We start from the raw sequence: 17,478 nt of genomic DNA, 5'->3' as shown, positions 1-17,478 counted from the left end.
TTTACTTCTCCAAGTTACCAAAATTTATCGAAGGAACATGCCAAAGGTAGATTTTTTTTGTTTATAACATAACTTGTTTCATTTGACTCAATACATATGTTTAAAGTCAAAGTGTCTTTTTTTTCCTAAACCCCTTTCGTAAACTTGACTTCAAATACTGGAGAATTTAGTCAACTGTTAAACAATGTGTCTTTCTTTTGGTTTATGCAAAAATTGACTTACCACACTAACTGTATAAAAAATATTTGATCTTGTATGTGATATAAATAAGTTTTTCTATCAATCTTTGATGTTGAGTCTTTTCTATAAGATGACTCTCTTCCCTTTCAATTTTATGATTTTGTTCAAATAGGAACTCCTGAAGTTATACATTTAAACTTACATTTTTTTTAAGTGATCACATACATATTTTCTTTAGAATATGAAAATATCCCTTTTGGAATAAGAAACTTCTATTTAGGGAAATACTTGAGCTTTTACAAGTCTTTTATTTCAAATTAGGTCGTCCATTCTTTCTTTAAAGTCATTTTCTTTGTTTCATTATTTGTTACAATAATTTGGCATCCACAAAGACAAATAATATAATGAGTTTACCTCCAATTGAGTGTTTTTTTATGTCTTCATCAGCAATGTTATTCAAGGAAGAGATCTTGGTGGAAATAAATCCACAACATGTTGAATACTACAAAGTTGTATTATTCAAGTTGAATTGGAACTTCCTCCTTCAATCAAACCTCCAACAATAGTATGCATCATTCTTAAACATTTTGGGTATTATGATATTGAGCTTATTCTTAATATTTTAATTGCTCATCATTCTGATTTTTCTCTTGGTGAGGGACTTTGGTTTGACCCATTTCCATTTTGTTGATTACGCCATCCTCAACCTCGATATCCTTCTTGGTCAGCATGACCTCATTTTCAATAATTACTTCATCTTGACACTATCTTAACATAGTTGTTTTATACAAAGAAGGCAAAGGGTTTAGACCATATGAGGTCCTTAATGATATACTTTACCCAGGTAGATTATTTAATTATATGATCGATGTTTTGTTGGTACTAACAATGCTTAGTTTGGTTAACATTCGTTGGTTAAGGCAATGGTGGTAGTCTAGAAAATAATTAAAGACGAAAGGCTTCTTAAATTATTATCTCTCGATTAATATATTGTAGTATGTAGTCATACCTAATCATTCTAAAACGCTTAAAGTCTGGACTTATGCTCATTAGTGACAAATTAACCTCGTTTCTCCTTGTTTTTTTTTCTACCTCAATGTTTATTATTTTCAACATAATGTACTTTGAGGCTTTTTCTCACAATTCTTTTATCTCTTCAAGACCATTGACGTATAGGTTATCCAAAAATCCTTGGATTGTGAGGAACACCACTTTAATCCTTTCCATAAATTTACAAGAGGGTTCATTATCCCGTTGTCTTATGTTCTCAAGGGTCATCAAAGTTGAATCATTTAAAATTAGGCCATAATTTTTGTAGATAAGGTTTGAATTAAGTCAATTAAGTTGGGTGATAAATCATAGTATCATTGTAATGTTGTTCCCTTAAGTCTCATTAGGAAGATCCTGAAAAGAATAACAATATAGTTAGAAAATAGATTCACATGGGTTTTGAAAGCCTTCGCGTGTTTGTTTGGGTTAGTTGATCCACTATATATTTTTGTATTGGTATATGTCCATTTGGAAGATATTTTTGAGACCCTGGACGATTTGCATAAAAAGGTTTGTTAAACCTCTAAATGATCTATTGAGACACTAGACGATCTGATGACCAAAAAATCATATGTGGAGTTTATGTTTTTATGTTTTGATGATAACAAAAATTAACTATATGGTTTACTTGTATTATGATTGTTCTAACAATGTTTGTAAAACTGTAGATTTTTGTAGACCCTCTAAGCATTTAAAGCATATATTCATGATCGCGGTCTAATAACACTGGTTGATTGCACAACAAAATTTAGATTAAATGTCTTATTTGTGATTTAAATTATATGTTTTATCAGTGATTTAAATAATCTAACAATGGTTAGTGAAAGTTGCAATATATTGTGGACCCTCTGAGCGCCTACAATTTTTTTCTTATTAGACAGTCTGATGAACGCGTTGAAAGTGTAACAAGTTTGTTTAAAACAATTAATTATAAAAAATGAAATCTTCTGCATATATATATGCTAAAAGTGCGTTCAATCAAAGAGAAATTGTATATGAAAATAAGAAGATTTTATCTTCAAGTTTTGTGTAACAAAAATATATTAATAACGTGTTTTTCGGAAACAAATATATCTTTATAATCTCTTTCATAATTATCTTACTTAAATAGATTCGAAGCAAAAACAAATCGAAAGATTGTGAATCCAAGTTTTTTATTTTGAACGCCTATCACCAAAAAGATGAAGATATTGCAAAATCCAAAATTAACCAATTCAAGTATCAAAGGACATATTCAAAAAGCTATATAAATAAATTGAATGTGAAGAATGTAAGTAGGGCAAGCCAAACAATTCAGTTATTCAAGTGTTCTTACTTTGTTATAGTGAGCGTTATAGTGAGCGTTTAGTTAAGTTGTTAGAACACTTAGTCTTTTAGGTTGAGTGTTAAATCATTGTAATTCTTCACTTTGTGAAGTTATACCTATGTGAGATCTTTGTGCTCTCCTATAGAGTGTTCTTTGTTTTCTTAAGAGTTCCTAATCTCTATAGGGGGTTAAGAATGTGTAAATTGGAGAGGTGTGGATATTTATTGTAACCTATAAAGGGTAGAATATTCATTGTAATATGGAAATGTAAGAATACTCATTGTAATATAGAGAGGTAAAAATACTCATTGTAACCAAGTGTGTTGGTTGGTGGAAGCTCTTAAACAGTTACTTAAGAGAAATGGATATAGTCCTGGATAATTGGTTAGTAAGACCTGAAGCTCGATTTGATGTTGTTATCAGACGAGTTCTAGATCATTGACCTATTGTGCTTAAATGTTATCAACATTTTTTATTATATAGTTGTTAGTGTAGCTTGCATTATCTTATCATTATTTTGGAGCAATTCTTTCGTATGTATCTTGAGGATATTAATTATGAAAGAAAGGTTCATCTCATCATTTGATGAAGAAGAGAACAAGATGATTCTTTGACTTCTAGTAAGAAATATAAATTGAGGTGGTTTGGAAAATATGAAACCAAATTTATTACCACAAAACAAAATGTCTTCAGATAAACTATTAGAAAAGTGAAATTCTTTGTCGAACTATAAACCATTAGAATATAGGTTCTAAGAGATATCATCTAGACACTAAATATGAATACTAGATAAAAATATATTAAAGAAGATTTTCAACACTCAAATCGATTAAATAATACTAATAATAATATAATAAAGAATAACATAAGTAATGAAATGATATTTATTCGCACTACTATAAAAATGTACATTAACAACGATTAGAAAGGTCATATAAAGACGATTTCCAACCGTCATTATTCTGGGTGTTGTTATAAATAATTTATTTATAACAACGATTCCTAAATCGTCATTACAAATGAATAATAACGACTTGTGTAACCAATTATCGTTATTTTTGGCTAGTAAATAACGAAAAAAATTTAAAAAAATATTTTTAAGACGGTTCATGGAACCGTCATTATAAGTGTGTTCATGTGCTTTAATTTAAAAAAAAACATTTGTAACGATTACATATGGAAGCGTCGTTATATGTCAATTTTTTAAAAATGTTTTATTTTATATATATACACTTCAAACGTGTATAAAATATCCAATTTTCAAAAAATAAAAACATTTAATATTATAATTTAAATATAAAAAATACATATAACAAATTCAGTATATATAACATTATACAAAAAGTTTTGTTAATATATGAAAAAGTTTTATGTCATTCTAATAATTTATCTATCCTAAGGTGTTATACATGGTTACAAAATATTTTGACTATGTTGTCGTCACATACTCCAATGCTTCTGAATCTAGCAGTTGTGGGTCATTGAAAAACTGTGACATTTGAATTTTTTTTGAATTAGTGCATGAAAAATAAACCTCAATTTTTAAATTGTTTTTGTATTGAGGTATTACCTGATTCCAACCTCTATCAATACCCAACTTGCACAATAGTTGACGTCCACTACATAACATAATAATCACACTCATAAATTCCAGATTACCTATTGCACTGCATGTCAAAATAAATGTTATTAAATGAATGAATGAGACACATTAAAGTGAGTAAAAAAAATATATTTTAAATACCTTAAGGTGCATTCAAGTGAGCCTTTTTGCATTTGCACTTCCCTTCCCACTCAACATGTTATATCCAGAGTAAGCACTAAAATAATAAGATTTCATTTTAGAACATATAACATTATATAACATATAAGTAATAATAAATGTTAAATGAAATTGTCGTACCTATCTATAATGTGTTTAAAATAGTTAGGGGATTTCTTATGCAAGGAGCAAAACCATGCAGCGATATGATCTTGAACAGATATGATCAATAGTTGCAAATTCTTCTCGTATATTCATCTCATCAAATCCAGACGTGCATTCACACCATCATTTGTTGTCTTTAATGTTCAGAAGTGTTCCTATTAGACTGTCACGCACATTCTTTTTTATGTGTTTTACATCTATACAATGTCTAACTTCTAACTTACACCAATACAAAAGATAAAAAAAGATTGATCTCTTCTTCCATATTTCACCACAGTTTGCTTCTTCTTCATTTTTCCAAAAGTACATTAACATTTTTTATCTTTTCATAAATTTGAAAGCCACTTAAGGGACTGGGACAAATGTCATGTTCTAGGTATCCGTTAAAAGCTTTTTTCAATCTACGATATGGATGGTATTTCTTTAGAAATTTGTGATGCCCAAGATACACGTTTTTCTTTCGTGTTTCAATTGCTCGTATGATGTCTTCTCTTCACATATTGGACATGCTTTATGGCCTTTCACACTCTAACCTGACAAGTTCCCCTATGTAGGGAACTCATTGATAGTACAAAATAACATCGCATGCAATCGGAAAGATTCATTCTTAAACGCATCAAACACATCAACCCTTTCATTCCACAATAATATCAAATCTTCAATAAATGAATTAAGATAAACATCTATGTCATTTCTAGGTTGTTTTGGACCAGAGATCATCATAAATAACATCATGTATTTGCGTTTCATACACAAAGCGAGAGGTAAGTTCTAAATCACTAACAAAATGGGCCATGAACTATGATTACTACTTAAAGTTTCCAAAGGGATTCATTCCATCAGTTGCCAATCCAAGTCATAAGTTTCTGGATTATTTTCAAATTCAGGAAATTTTTTATCAATATTCTTCCACTGCAAAGAATCAGCTGGATGACGAAGTAGTCCATCGCATTTTTTATTATCTGCATGCCACCTAAGTTTTTAGCGTCATCTGTATTTGGAAACAAACGCTTAAGCCTTGGAATTATTGGCAGAAACCAAACAACCTTAGCAGAAGGACCTTCCTTTGTGAATTCATCAATGTCATCATTCTGACCAACTTTAACCTTATAACATGACAAACCACACATAGGACATGTTCCTAAATCTTCATACTCATTTTTGTATAAAATACAATCGTTAGGACATGAATGTATTTTTTTATATTCCATACCCATCAGACAAAGAATTTTTGTTGCCTCGTAATTTCGATAGGGTAATGTATTTCCTTAAGCAATTGGAGTAATTGTGTAAAGTTTTTGTCAGTCCATACATTCATTGCCTTCAAATTCATCAACCTTAACACTGTTGATAATCGTGTGAAGTTAGTTGAACCAGGATACAAAGAAGTCTCTGCATCATTAGACATATTTTCGAAAACTGCATTAGCAAAAGATTTTGCTCCCACATCACGAATCATGTCTTCTAATCTATCATCCATTGAGAAATCAACTTCCTCCAAAGCTACGCGCACATTTTGCAAGTCTAAAAATTCACCATGTCACGTCCATGTTGTATAATTTTTAAAAAATCCATCACACAAAAGATGTTCTCTTATTTCGGAAACACTCAATATCTTTCCATTCAAACAATTGACACAAGGACACCTTATTCTTACTCCATTATTACTACTAATGGCATTATGTTCTGCAAACTGTATGAATTCTTCCACCCCTCTTTCATAAGCATCACTTATTTGTGGTGTATTAATCCAACTTCGATCCATAAAACTGGTAAACTAAGAAAATCTAAATTAAAATTGGCGAAAGTCGAACACCCCCGTACTCAGAATCAACATGTTCCATATAATCAAATGTACTATCTAATTCATTATAAAAGTAAATCAAAATCATTGAATGTCGGACACCTCCGGACTCATACTCAGTATGTTCAATATGTAAAAAAATATCTAATTATTATAAACTAAGTCAAAATTGTTGAAGGTCGGACTCCTCCAGACTCAAAATTAGGACGTTCAATATGTAAAAAAAAATATTTAATCATTAAAAACTAAATTCAAATTGTTGAAGGTTGGACACCCCCGAACTTAGAATCAGTGTGTTCAATATATTAAAACAATATATAAGTATTAAAAACTAAATCAAAACTGAAGGTCGATCACCACCAGACTCAGAACAAACACGTTCAAAATATAGTAAATAAAATTTAATATATTATTAAATAATAAATAAAAACATACTAACCTGAAAAGTGGAGCAAAGCTGAAATGATGGAGAACTTTGTTAGGAAGCGGGGCAACAGGGAAGATATTTTAGTGGTGAGTGAGAGCACCGATGAAGGTCTTTGGAACGAGAAAATGCACGGTAGGAGGCGCGACACAGTGGAAGGTGCGGTGCTCGTGCGGAGCGGTGGTCGTGGCGACGTGGTTCGAGGCAGTTAGCTCACAAAGAAGTGAAGGTTGTGGTGGCACTGGCTCACGGAGAAGCAGAGGTCGCGGTGGCGCAACACGCAAAGAAGTGGAGGTCGCCGTGGCGTAACTCGTGGAGAAGCAGAATGGTGCGGCAACATGTTAGTGGCAATAGTAAGTGAGGAGGGCGGCGGTGGGTATGGATGAGGAGTGAAGTGGGAGGGAAAGAGAGAGTGCAGTGGTGAAGAGTTGAGAACCCAAAAATGAGTGAGTGAAAATGAGTGAAGGAAAGAGAAAGTGTGTTCGGCGGGAGTGTTTTTTTTTGCAGGAAATGTTTCCATTAACGACGATTCTATAAAGAACCATCTTTATTCTCACTCAATCTCCAAATTAATGACAATTTCCACCTGAATCATCGTTAAAAATACTAAAATTTTTGAAAAAAATTATAAAACTATCACCATCTCTTTTATTACAACTGTTTATTAATAACGTCTTTATAAAGAGTCGTAAATTATGCATTTTATACTCGGCAAAAGATGTCATTCTATAAACTTTTGAAAAATAATTACACTTAAAATATTATAATAATAATAATAATATTAATAACAGTAGTATTTTATTATTGTTATTCATTACTAATTTATTAAAAAATATCGGTAAAATGATTAATTAACTTTAGTTTATTATTGATATGTGAATAATTTTTAAGATAATTGAGTATGTATGAATAAATACATATTTTAACATAGAACTTTAGTCTTTAATTAAATATATAATTATTCTTAATCAAAATTGAAATACTAGAAGGATAATAAACATATTAGAATAATATAATATATAAGTGTGACAGGTAATTAATTATTTATGCAAGATGATATTTTAATAAATAATTTTTTTTAAATATAATTTGGGCGGCTTAAAAAGGTTCAAAACAAAAATGGCGTCGCCCGGACTCGAACCGGAGACCTTCAGTGTGTTAGACTGACGTGATAACCAACTACACCACGACACCTCATTGATACAATTTTACTATGTTTCTTATTAATATTAATAAATAAATGTTATAGTTTCAAACAAATAGTGAGATCTCTTAAGTTGGTTTTCATAATTATAAAATCAAACAAAGAAGTAGAAACACTGAAATAAAATTATAAAATTTAATGATTTCAAATATTTAATTAAGGATAAAGTAAGTACACTATAAAATTTACCATATTGATTATATGAAAGACTTGTGGATTCTTGCTTAATTAATTGTCTTGCCGGGTGTTATATTTGATCCTCATTGAAATCAAATAAATTAAGACAATATTTACTTTTTAAGATATGTTGATATATCTAATTAAATTAATAATAGTTATGTTCCATTACACTCATGGTGTTATTTTGTAATTCATAGAGTATCTGAAAGAATAAATATGTTTTTTTGTGATTTGAAGCAAGTCATTTTCTTACGATTTAAAAAATTGGATTCATTTTTCAATTCTTTCTTAAGTGTCTATAATTACGTAAAACGATATTTAAATGCCACAGACATTTTTATAAAATGTTGTAATTTCATTGGAAATTACTGAAATAGATTTTTTTTTAAATACATGACTTTATTATACATAAACTGTTATTGCAAGCATGATTTTAATTTTTTATTTTTTAAAATTTAAAATAAATTCATTATGCAAATATGATGTTTGTGTTTTTATTATATATTATGCCTATATAAAGAAGATTCTTCATTATAATTTTTTCTTTTACATAAATTTTTTTTATTCTATCCTTATTTAATATATCTCATTTTATTAATACAATGAAGTATTTGTCATTTCATATACATTATTTAAAAAAAAAATTAAATTAATATTAATGTACAGTTTTTATATGACTTTCTCACTCTTCTCTTAATTCCTTATTTTAAGGCAACAAACACGAAGAAAGAGAAAGCATAATCTCACATATTTCTACACTAAATCTCACATATAAAATAAAATAACTTCATTTTTCAATCACTCTTTGCACTCCATTTTTTACTTTTCAATTTTAACTCATCCAAAATTATTTATGTATGTATGATACATTCCTATCATTGTGAGTAAAAGAGGAAACACTAGTGACAGTGATAGATAAAGAAAATATCTCATGTTAATATACATATTTAATATTTTAATTTAATTTATAATTGGCATTGTTATTTATCTTTCTCAGTCTTGTTTACATTTTTTAAATCACTCATATTCTCTATATCAAAATACACACACAAACTACTAATTATATATTACCACCATTATTACCTTTTTCTTAACTTAAACAAAATATCAATGCATCTATTCCTCTTTTTCACAGGTTTATTATAATAGAAGTCAAATGTTTTAAAGAAATATGACTTCAACTTTTTTAATAAAAATGTTTTTATTACTGTAATTATAAAAACAAAGTGATGTAACTTATAGTTGCTATTATTATTATTATTAGGATAATATTATTAATGTTAAACATAATAGTTAACCAATAGATAACCATTTTTTATAATCACTCTGAACTAAAATGGTGTCACGTTCCCAACTTTAAAAAGTGATCTCATTTTAGTAATAAAGGATTACCCCAACTTTGTAAAAAAAAACCAATCAGTGCACTGTTATGCCACAGCTTCATATTAATTATGTTTGGTGGTTGTTGGATCCGTAAACTATGTTCTTACCCATCCTTCAATGTCTCTGTCTTATTCTTTTGATGAGGTTTTCCCATTAATTAATCAAATTTCTAATCATGATGCCATGAAACTTTCCAAATCATTCTACCTTTTTTATTTGTTTAGGTACATGTGTATGTCACACCATTAATGTACTATATTATATGATTCACGTGTCCCCTTAATTCGTTGAATCTACACTGCCCTTTGTCCTGTACCACATGTTTCACCAAAGGTGAAAAACATATAAACTAGTTCATGATTATATGACCCCTCTTCTACTGTTAGTTTATGTGTTGATTTGTACTTTTCAACTCACTGAATTATGATTATGCTGAGAGAAGATCTGGTTTTTGACACCTTCTCTGGTTGTTACACTATTAGTTTAACAGTTGATATCATAATGATTCAAATGACAGGTTATTGATCTTTGATATGATTGATAAAAGCAAATGATTTTGGCATAATGAAAGCAGTGGCAGAAAGGTGTATTTTTCTTCCGTTGCCATTTGTTAAAGTGTGTCAGGGTTGGATTGCTGTGGTCCGAAACTAGATCACAGATACTACCAACAAGATCCAGCACAAATGAAAGATACATGTGTTTTTTTTAAGCATGTTCACATCTTAGTGATTCAATTTGTAATAATATGAATGAAAGAGATCTTAAGAGGGACAAAATTTATTCCAGTGATTTCTATATCTTGAAAGAAATTAGTGTGATTTTTACACATTTTTTCACTTTTCAAGACCATTTTATGTGACTAAGCCAAATTTTCAAGGGAGGCTGGTAAAAAGAAATAGATAAGAGTGAGAGAACCAGATCTAATGAGAGAGCAACTGCTGTTTCTACATTATTCTCATTATCAATTGTCTTCAATTGCATGGCCTACTGTGAGCATCCAAGGCTGCAGTTCCCTTTCATAGTTACATACAACAGAGACAAAAATCACAACAAAACAAAGCAAAATGGAACAGAACAAAAAAAAAGGAAGGAGAGGAGTCATGTCATGCTGTCTCATATGCCACTTCATATGTGCAATCTTTTGTCCTTTTGTGTTGGTGTCCATATCTGTGAAATGGTCCACCGAAAGCCAGAACTATAAAGAAAGCTAAGGCGTAGTTTTCCTGGATTCATGTGGAACAAATATAACTGGGAAGAATTCACATTGGATAGATAAAAGAATAGGAATTTTTTTCCAGATAAAGAAATACAAATAAGAATTCTAACCAAAACATGTCATATCATCTTTATTTACTAATTAGTAATAATATTTCTTAATCCACTCATCTCTACCTAAGAAGTTAAAAACTATTTGTTTCCTGAAACTCGTGTATTGAGAAACCAACTAGTCTCAAGATATTTTTTATATACATTTACTCAAAGATCAAACTTATAGTCATTTGTGACAATATCTTCACACAAGATTTTATGTTCAAAACAAAAATACTTTTTTCTGCTCCAAATGTTGCTTATTCTGATACAAACATGTGCATTTAATGCCAATGAGAAATCAAAGTGGAGAAATTGCTGCAGCTATTTGAGAAAAATTCTGTGCAACCCTTTTTGCAATTCATTTGGAAAGAAGAGGAGAATCCAATCTTAAAAACTAGTGGTGAGTGTCTTAATTAAGACTTTAATACCATATTAAGTAACTCATTTTAATCAACCTGAGACTCCTGATATTAAGATTACAAGTTGACATAGCCTAATGAAGAAACCATCAAAGCCAAAAAACAAGAAACCGTTTTACAATATTGGACTCCACTAGTGAATAAGACTTTTCCTTTTGAAAGATGAAAGATTCATCAATATGGTCTTGTCTCTTTCCTCATTCAAGAAGATTGTTCTCACAAGAAAATTATCAGGATATGAGCACAAGATATAAATTCTGGATTTGGTAGTTCATATCTGTCCAAAAGTAAAGGGCTGTTTAAGCATCATAGTATCATGAATACGATAGGTTCCTATTGCAGAAGATTCCATCACAAACAACCACCTTGTCATTTTGGTAAGTGATAGAGATATTAGTAGATTACCAGAGATCTGCAACAAACTACAGGTAAAGGTGATGGTGTCTATTCTATACTTATTATATTTATTAAAACGCATGTTCACAAGGAATTTGATATGACCCTGAAAAGTTTTGCTAACTTGCAGTTCTTCAACACATTGATTGAATTAATGCTAACATGCTAAACGATGAAAGTAGTGCTTGAATCATGCGTAGTTTTATGAAGTTTGATGTAGAAAAGATGTACACAGTAGTTAGTTTCTATTTTAGTTATTAAAAAATCGAAGTTTTGTAATATAAATATCACGCATACGTATAAAAGCTCTTTTAACTATACACATCATTGTTCATGTTTCACTGTGTCTTATTTTAAAATTGTGTTCCAATAACATTATCCTTATTTTATAATCACTGGTATTTTCGTGGAAGGGAAGGGACTGGTTTAGTGTTACGTAGCTACTGATGAATCACAATCATAACCAGCATTGGATTAATGAGAGCAATCAAAACATGTTATATTTCAACATAACAAAATTCAGTAAAAACATTAAAGAACATGTATTTCAACATAATAAAATTCAGTAAAACTCAATCATGAGTCAACAAAGGTGGCCTTTGATGGTGTGGGCCCAAAGACTATAGGAGAACAGGTCAAATACTTACATCCTAAAACTGTTGTCATACACAGAAAACCCAAGCAAAATAATGTCTTCTATTTTTGGTTTTTCTGGGGGAAAAAGAGAGGGGACCTCAATGTGTTCATCGACAAAACTGTGATGTCACCTTAAATTGGTACTCCCAATTCTGTTCAAGCTGCTGTTTGTGGTAGAATAGGCCTTGCTTCTAAAATCAGAATCCCTGTCTGAACTAGGTCCTGCATCATAATAACCCTGAAGAGACCTTCTTGAGGAACCGTATCTCTCAAACTCAATTCTTTGCCTTGGAGCACTATGTGATCTAACCTTGGCTCTTGAAGATTCAGTATTTGACATGTAATTGGGATGACCAGAATAGCCACTGAAGACACTCCATGCACACTCACTCTTAGTTGGTGTGAATGGACCTCTCCTTGCACCACTTCCAAGTCCAGAGGAAGCAGAGAATGCTTGAGGACTATCCTCAACATTTCTCAAAGATGCTTCTTCTTTTCCTTTGTGAAGTTTCAGAGAGCCAAAGGGTAGAGCCTCCCTCGAAGAGAGACTTGGATAAAGAGTTTTTGAAGAACGTTTCGACGGTGACTCATATGCCACAAAATTCTCATTGTTGTAATCAGAAGACAAATAATGATGTGCTGGCTGAAATGAGCTGCCACTACTATGGTGTGAGTTCAAATGTGGCTTCCAAGTATCCACTTCAAGAATCTTGTCACTCTTCTCATCATCAAGGTGCCCATTTTTCAATGAACCATCTCTAGTTTGGCTCCAAGAATTTTCTTCCATCCAATTGTCTAGCCAATGGGAACCAAACCGGGCTTTCTCCAAGTCAACGTCTCTAAAATTTGCGTTGGAACTACATCTCTGCAAGATGAAAATGGAGAATGCATTTAAAAGGGGAAATCATATTAATAGGTTCACCATCTAAATACTCATAAAAGCTTGTAGGAAGAACAACGTGTACCTTGAGAATAGATCCATCAAATTTTGTACTATAGCCATAAAGTGAGTGCTGATAATCTTCAGGCACCTTCAATTATTAAAAATGAAATAAAAAAACTCAGAAAAAAGATTAATGGTTATCATGATCCATTTTTCACAGTAATTAACCACAGAACAATCCCCAATCTTATAGGCACGATATTTGATGAGTCATATCTTAATGGTTACATTACCACAATGGCACTACCCAACCTAAGGATTATCTAAAGAAGCATGGTGTAGCACCAGTTTAATTTGCACCATGTTGCTTTGTACAGGGTAAAAATCTATTATAGCAAAAAGAAAAATAGAGAAAGAAAAGTATATTTAATAAAGATAACAAGTTTGAAGAAAGTCACAAAGCCTCCCAAACAAGTTATTAAGATAAAGATCATCATGCCATGCCAACAATCAAAAGAACAAAAAAGTTATATGTTTGACTTTGCTTACAGGGTAATGAGAAAGTGAAGACTTGAAAGAATGCATATTATCAGACAAGTTCCCACGTGTGGCACGCGCCCGAGACTGCAGTCGCACCAAAGTCTGCATGCGCCTGAGCATATCTGTAGTTTGCTTTCTCACAATGTGGCCTCTCACCAATGCTTGCAACTTCACCAATGCTTTAAGTGCTCTCAAAGCCCTCCTTGCCTTCCAAATCCATACCAAGAATATCAGTAAAAGTTAAAACGTCCATCAGAAAATTTAAGAGATTCAAAGAAGACAAAAACACAATCAAAAGTATAACAGCATAATTACATAGTTATAAAAGAATTTAGATAGAACAAGTTAACATGTAAAGCATTTGATCATACATACTTATGCTACTTAGTTAAAAATTAAGCTCACAATAAAATAAGCATTACCCTCAAAAGATGGGCATGGAATGTGAGAAAGTTGAAGAATATTAAAATGAAAAAGACATGAGAAAGTGGGGGAGGAGGCTGAGGTTGATGGTTGTAATCATTATAAACATAAATTACACAGTGGAAAGTCATGCATTATTGATGCTTCTGTATGTTAATTGAAGCTTCCAATGTCGCATGCCCCACCATGGTAGAAAGGGCAGAAGGTAAAAATTCAAGTTCATCGAATGTTGTAGCTTTAATGTGTTACTTTCAATTTCTTTTACAAACAAAACAAAACATCACAGCCTAACTGTTGGTCCGTGTGTCCTAAAAAAGAGTAGCTTCCTCTCACGTGAAGGTTAAAAATAAGGTGTAAAAAATCACTTTCCACTTTAACCTTGTTAAAAGCATGGCTTTTCACTTTCGGCTTCTCATTTGTCAACCCCAAGAAACACAAGTTTCACACATAGTACCTTTCTTTCATTATGTGAAATATTTCTATATAGAAAAAGAAAATCAGACCTTGAAAACCAACCCACAATATTTCAATCAATGCAGACCATACCATACCAAGCCAATAAAAAAACAGTACTTTGCAACTTGGCAGTGACCCTCCAGCACTCAGGTCCATGACCTACGAAATGGGTTGAAGCAGGGCCACTTCAACATTTGGTGTTAATTTTTGGGTACAAAGGGTCATTCTATAATAGCTCACCAGAATGTGGGGCTCACTCATATACTAAATCCCACAAATTACCCATTTGTCCATTTCTCAAAACTTTCTTGGTCCCTTGATCCTTGTGTTGTCACAGAATACAGTCCCAAAACAAGGTCACTTTGATCTGAATGCAGGATCCTCACAGCACCAGATACCACTCTAGACTCACACCAACATCTTCTCAAGGACCCAAATCATACATAAGCATTACCACACAAACCAAGTACACGACAGGACGCAGAACAAAACACACCCCACATCACAAAAGTGACGCAACACATTAAAATTGCAGCGACCACGTGATGATGCGAAAACATGTGGCAGTCAACAGCCATAACATTGAAAACCAAATCAAATATGCTTTAGGCCTAAAAGATTTGGAATTCAATACCATCCAAAACCAAAAATCCTTATTTTCTTCTAAAAATATGACAAACTCAATTTTTCTAAGGAATTTATAAATTATCGATATTTTATATCTCTGGACAAAAATTTTAAAAATAAAATTTCACACTCTTAAAAATTAATAAGCACCCAAGTGGGATTTTATTTTCCTATCCTATAATGCAGACATTTACAAGTGGGTTTCTGTAGATTTGTCGGCGGAACCCAAAATTCCTCTTAAAATGGAATTTTTTAACAGGACTTTTATATCTTAAGCTTTCTGTGCATAATTATCAACCACAGTGGGATTTTATTAAAAAATATTTAAAAAATTATTGTGGGAGGGAACAAGTTTCTTTGGATAGGTGAAAAGTGTGGAGAAAAGAAACATTGTTGAAAATGAAGCAATATTTGACCAGTGTTTGTTTCCCGAGAAACAGAATATGGAGGGAAATCCCACATCGCCCAGAAAAATTAATTGAGAAAAAAGCACTGGGAATCAGAGTCAGAGAGTCAACAAATTTGAAATTTGCTGACACGCTGTAAACGTGGTAGAAAATTTAAAAACTAAATTCACAATTCTTTTCACAGGAATCAAATATTTTTCAATAATAGTCAATTCAATAGTGAAAAAAAGTGTACTATTACTATTTTTAAATAACTGGGCATAAAAAATCTCTGAAATACTCATATGCTAGATTCCTACTTTCAACTCTTTATGAATATAAAACAATTTCATTCAATTTTTCAACATTTAAAACCTTGAACAAAGGAACGTGGCTATTTCACTTCCCAAACATATAATTAAAGAAGAATAAGAATTTAATTTAATTTAAATTCCGTGAATATTCCACCACAGATGGTGTGATTCATAAAATTAACAAAACTGGTAACTTTTGTTATTATTAACTTGAAATAATTTAAATTAAATGATAGTAAAAATTAATTAAATTAAAGAGGAATAAATTACATTAGTGTTATTTTTTCTTAAACAAAACGTTTTTTACTACGAAAAAATAACCAACAAAAAAACGAGACTTTCAGTTTTTTCACATACCAAGTATCCTCGGAACGCCGACTGAATCCTCACGGCGGCGGAGGTATCCTCAGCCGTCTGCCGGGGATGAGACGCCGTGGTGGGTCTTCCGGCGGCAGGCCCATTGCCGCTGGTCAGCCTCACGACCTCGGCTGCTGCGTGGGCGGCGGCGAGAGCGGCCTCTGCGACGGCGGCGGTAGCCGCCGCGACGGCGATGGCATGCTTGTTGGCGTCCAAGGAGTCGGAGAAAGGAGCAGAGGAAGTGGAAGGGTCAAAATTGTTTTTGTTAAGTGAGAGCAACGTGGTGGACTTGTACCTCGTACTCTGCTTTACGAAGTTCCACGTTTTCTTGTCCTTGACGGGTTTGGGAGGTGCGCCGTCGGAGGGTGGCGGATTGTGTTTCTTGGCGCCGAAGAGTCGCCGGAGAAAGCCCATGAGGGAATTCAATGCATTGAGAAGAAATGAGAGAAAGAGAGAGAAGAAGATAAGAGTGTGGAAGGAAAGTGGTTGAAGAGAATGAGAAGGAAGAGAACACTTAAATGGACCAGTTTGGAACATTGCACATTTGGAAATAATTTTTTTTATATAAATAAACTTGGAATAAATTATATCTATATATAAAAATTTATTTTTAAATTAAAATATTTAAATTCTAGGAATTAAAATACAATACACGAGGTGAGTAACAGTATATATTCTTTAAGAAAATGTTGAAATTTGATATGAAATAAAGAAAAAATAAATAAAAGAGATAAACTGGTATCAAAATCAAATAAAGATAAAAGGATACTGATTGTTAGAGCAACTGTTAAATCAAAATAAATTTAAAAATAAGGATTAATTCTTTTTAGGGTTTTATAGTTATATATGAATTGTGTATCTTCCCATCTCTACGCTTAAAAATCATTTTTTTTTAATTTTACAACAACAATTTATTCTTTAAAATTTTCATATCTTTGGGGTCAAAATTTGTAGAAACAAAAAAAATTAAAATAATGCGTATAGAAACTAAAAAAAGTGATATGTAAGTATTGAAATTAAAAATAAAACTAATGATCAAGTGTAAAACTAAATTAAAAAACTATTTTTGTAAGGTTGTTAAGAAATATATTTCAACTGATAAAAAATTAAAAATGTAGGATTATTCACTCAAATTATATGGAATTAAGATGGGACATATAGTTCTATAAGACAGTGGTTATAATTGTTTTTAAGAAAAATTAAAATTATCTTTAAAAACAATTATTTGTCTCGCATAAAGATTCAGATTTATACTATAAAACGTCTTTTTCA

General features: G+C 31.5%; 1 protein-coding gene and 1 non-coding gene across 2 annotated transcripts; both read right to left on the bottom strand.

The window, feature by feature from the left end:
- Nucleotides 1–7,811: 7,811 nt before the first annotated feature.
- Nucleotides 7,812–7,885, bottom strand: TRNAV-AAC (transfer RNA valine (anticodon AAC)). Its single transcript has one exon. It is a non-coding gene; the product is annotated as a tRNA-Val (tRNA).
- A 4,217-nt stretch (nt 7,886–12,102) lies between these two features.
- LOC137837667 (protein IQ-DOMAIN 23-like) lies at nt 12,103–16,711 on the bottom strand. Its single transcript, XM_068646761.1, has 4 exons — nt 16,207–16,711; nt 13,653–13,850; nt 13,186–13,251; nt 12,103–13,085 (listed from the first exon to the last, which is right to left on the bottom strand). Exons 1-4 carry the CDS (start codon nt 16,618–16,620, stop codon nt 12,348–12,350), a joined length of 1,416 nt encoding a protein of 471 aa, XP_068502862.1. The 5' UTR covers nt 16,621–16,711; the 3' UTR covers nt 12,103–12,347.
- Between the last annotated feature and the right edge of the window lie 767 nt (nt 16,712–17,478).

This window comes from Phaseolus vulgaris, chromosome 4, assembly GCF_000499845.2.
Source record: "Phaseolus vulgaris cultivar G19833 chromosome 4, P. vulgaris v2.0, whole genome shotgun sequence".
Classification (NCBI taxonomy): domain Eukaryota; kingdom Viridiplantae; phylum Streptophyta; class Magnoliopsida; order Fabales; family Fabaceae; genus Phaseolus; species Phaseolus vulgaris.
Note: the sequence above shows the minus strand (reverse complement) of the source record. Positions and strands in the feature narration are given on the sequence as shown.